This window comes from Cyprinodon variegatus, unplaced genomic scaffold, assembly GCF_000732505.1.
Source record: "Cyprinodon variegatus isolate N-32 unplaced genomic scaffold, C_variegatus-1.0 Scaffold119, whole genome shotgun sequence".
NCBI classification, from domain to species: Eukaryota; Metazoa; Chordata; class Actinopteri; order Cyprinodontiformes; family Cyprinodontidae; genus Cyprinodon; species Cyprinodon variegatus.
The window spans coordinates 54,047-56,436 of NW_015150572.1; the positions used below are offsets into that span (position 1 = coordinate 54,047).

Consider the following 2,390-nt stretch of genomic DNA (forward strand, 5'->3'; position numbering starts at 1 on the left):
GGTGAACTGGAAAGTGACCTGAGATGACATGATGTGAATTGGAGCTATAGAAATAAACTGAATAGAATTTAATCTGCAGGTTGTGAGTCACCTTTTAGCAGCAGCGGGGTGAACGGGATCAGCGGAGGCCTCAGGCTGGTCATCAGGTCTCTGTAGGATTTGTGGTTCCTGGAGGGATCCTGCAGGAGGAAAAGGTCAGAGGTAAGCGTGGCGTTTATGGACTGGCTCGCTCTGATGGCTGCACGCTGAGCAGTTACTCACAGCGAGGCTTTCAAACTGCTGAAACTGCTTCCTGAACTTCCCTGGGAGACCCTGAACACATCAGAACAGATTTCATTATAGAAACAGCTGCGGTTGGGCAGCAGCCGATGGACGCTAACGGCGCCGGGTCGTACCTCCCAGGTGAGCCTCAGTCTGCTGACAGCTGGGTTATCCAGACCCAGAACCACGGCCAGGAAGGACAGCAGGTCCTGCTGCTGTTTGCAGCTGAAACGTAGAAGAAAGATGTCATTTTACAGCTTCAACAGCAGGAGGCAGCAAAGAGCTGAGGAATAAATCAAGGGATTCAGTTCAAACAGAATCACATTAATATCTGTTGATTAAGATTTCAAGGATCGTGCCAAAACACAGTCACATGGTGTTTCATCCACACGCCTTCCAATTTTTTAAAACATGTTTCAAAAATAATTTTTTCGCAAGTACCTCTTGTTTAATAGCTGTGTAAACAAATAAAATAAGATTTAAAATTCCACCTGACATGTGTGACTCAACAGCAGGTATTCATTTTTAGCCCCGCCCACTAATGGCCGCCATCACTTAGGAAACTAGAGGCTCAGACCTTTCCAAGGAGGGGTCAGAGGTCATTGTGAGACCATTTCAGGTGATGTAACCGGCATGCGTTACATAAGCTGCTCTGTTATTCTTATTTTCTATTCAGTTTGGTGATTTTATTGGTAAATTTCAATGAACCAACGACTAAATCTGAGGAGCAAAGACTTTGCCTCATGCTGAACGTCTCCAATAATGGAAATCAGCTTATTTGTCTGATCAGATTCCCTTTTATGAGTGCAAAAATGCATTTCCTCCCAGCACTCTGCCCATTAAACCTTTGTGGAACAAACATGCTTCAACTTATTCAGTCCAGATTAGCTTGATTTATAGTCAAGATGTGGATCTATTAGGTCTGAGGTTAATCCAGAGTTTCTAATGAGCTTTCATGCTGTTTTCCAGAGTTTATTTTGGTAAAAAAAATTGGCGAAGCTAAATATTTTTCATTTTCTCTTTGTTTAATCACCTATAAATCAGAAATGGTGACATTTAAAATAGCGGTTCCACCTGAAAATATTCCTCAATGTCTTTCTGTCACATAAACACAAACAATTCTATTTAAATGTATAGTTTGGGAGCTGAACTTGCTTTAATTCACTGGATTAATGGAATTTCAGGTGGAATTTGCCCCTAAGAGCCTCTGGGCTCAGGGGGTTAAACTAATCCGTTTTCTTTATTTCAGTTTTTGAGTCTTTTCAGGTTAATTTCTGTATAAAATTAAAGATGGAATTAAAAATATTCTAATCTGAGGATGTTTCTTTATTAAAATGTTTGAGGCTAAGAGAGGAGCCGTCAGACTCACAGCGCTGCGATCTTGATGAACTTGCGCAGCAGCTGGATCCTCTTCGGCAGCGACTGACACTGCAGGATCTCCGTGGCGACCCAGTGCTGCACCTCGCTGCAGCGCTGCAGTACCAGCTCCAGGTTTAGGGGGCGCCAGCGCGACTGCTCGCCGTGAAATACGTAACAGATGAACTCCACCTGCAGGGGGCGCATTTCAAAACGAAATTATTTGGGCAGAATTTGATTGTTCACTTTTGTGTCGATTCTCAACCAGACGCTGAAAAGTTCAGTTGACTTTTTTTTTCTTATCGGGATTTTCCGATTCTTACATTCAGTTTTCTTTCATCAGAGCATCACAGGTTTTAAAGCTTTCATCAGTGGCTCCTCTCACCTCATGAACGCAGCTGAAAAGTTCCCAGTCGAACACCACCAGCTGATTGGCCACTTCCTCCGCCGACATGTCATGAAGTTTGCTGTCGCCAGGCGTCCAGTGGATCTCCTCAGGAAGAGGAAGCTGCAGGAAGTCACATCAAAATTAAGCGTCTTAAATTTCTCTTACAAACTGAATCCAAGTTTACGGCGAATTTTGGCAGCAGAGCTGCGAGAGGAAAAGAACGCTGTAGTGTAAATTAGAAGCATGTTGTTCACATCGAGTTACTGGTAGGGACCAGTAGGTCGGTCCATAGTTTTGTGAGGGACATGTCCCTATTGTCCCCATGTCAACCCACGCCCATGAGAGAAAGGATCAGAACCTGCAGGCCTGCATGAAACAAAAAGAG

The 2,390-nt window shown here is 43.8% G+C and overlaps 1 protein-coding gene across 1 annotated transcript in view; it reads right to left on the reverse strand.

The window, feature by feature from the left end:
* rapgefl1 (Rap guanine nucleotide exchange factor like 1) overlaps nt 1-2,390 on the reverse strand; it is a 40,329-nt gene that overhangs the window by 5,900 nt on the left and 32,039 nt on the right. Inside the window, exons 9-13 of the mRNA XM_015375435.1 lie at nt 2,003-2,125; nt 1,631-1,809; nt 396-486; nt 262-312; nt 92-179 (exon numbers count right to left, since the gene is read on the reverse strand). Coding sequence (XP_015230921.1) covers nt 92-179; nt 262-312; nt 396-486; nt 1,631-1,809; nt 2,003-2,125 — 532 coding nt within the window. The remainder of the gene's footprint in view (nt 1-91; nt 180-261; nt 313-395; nt 487-1,630; nt 1,810-2,002; nt 2,126-2,390) is intronic.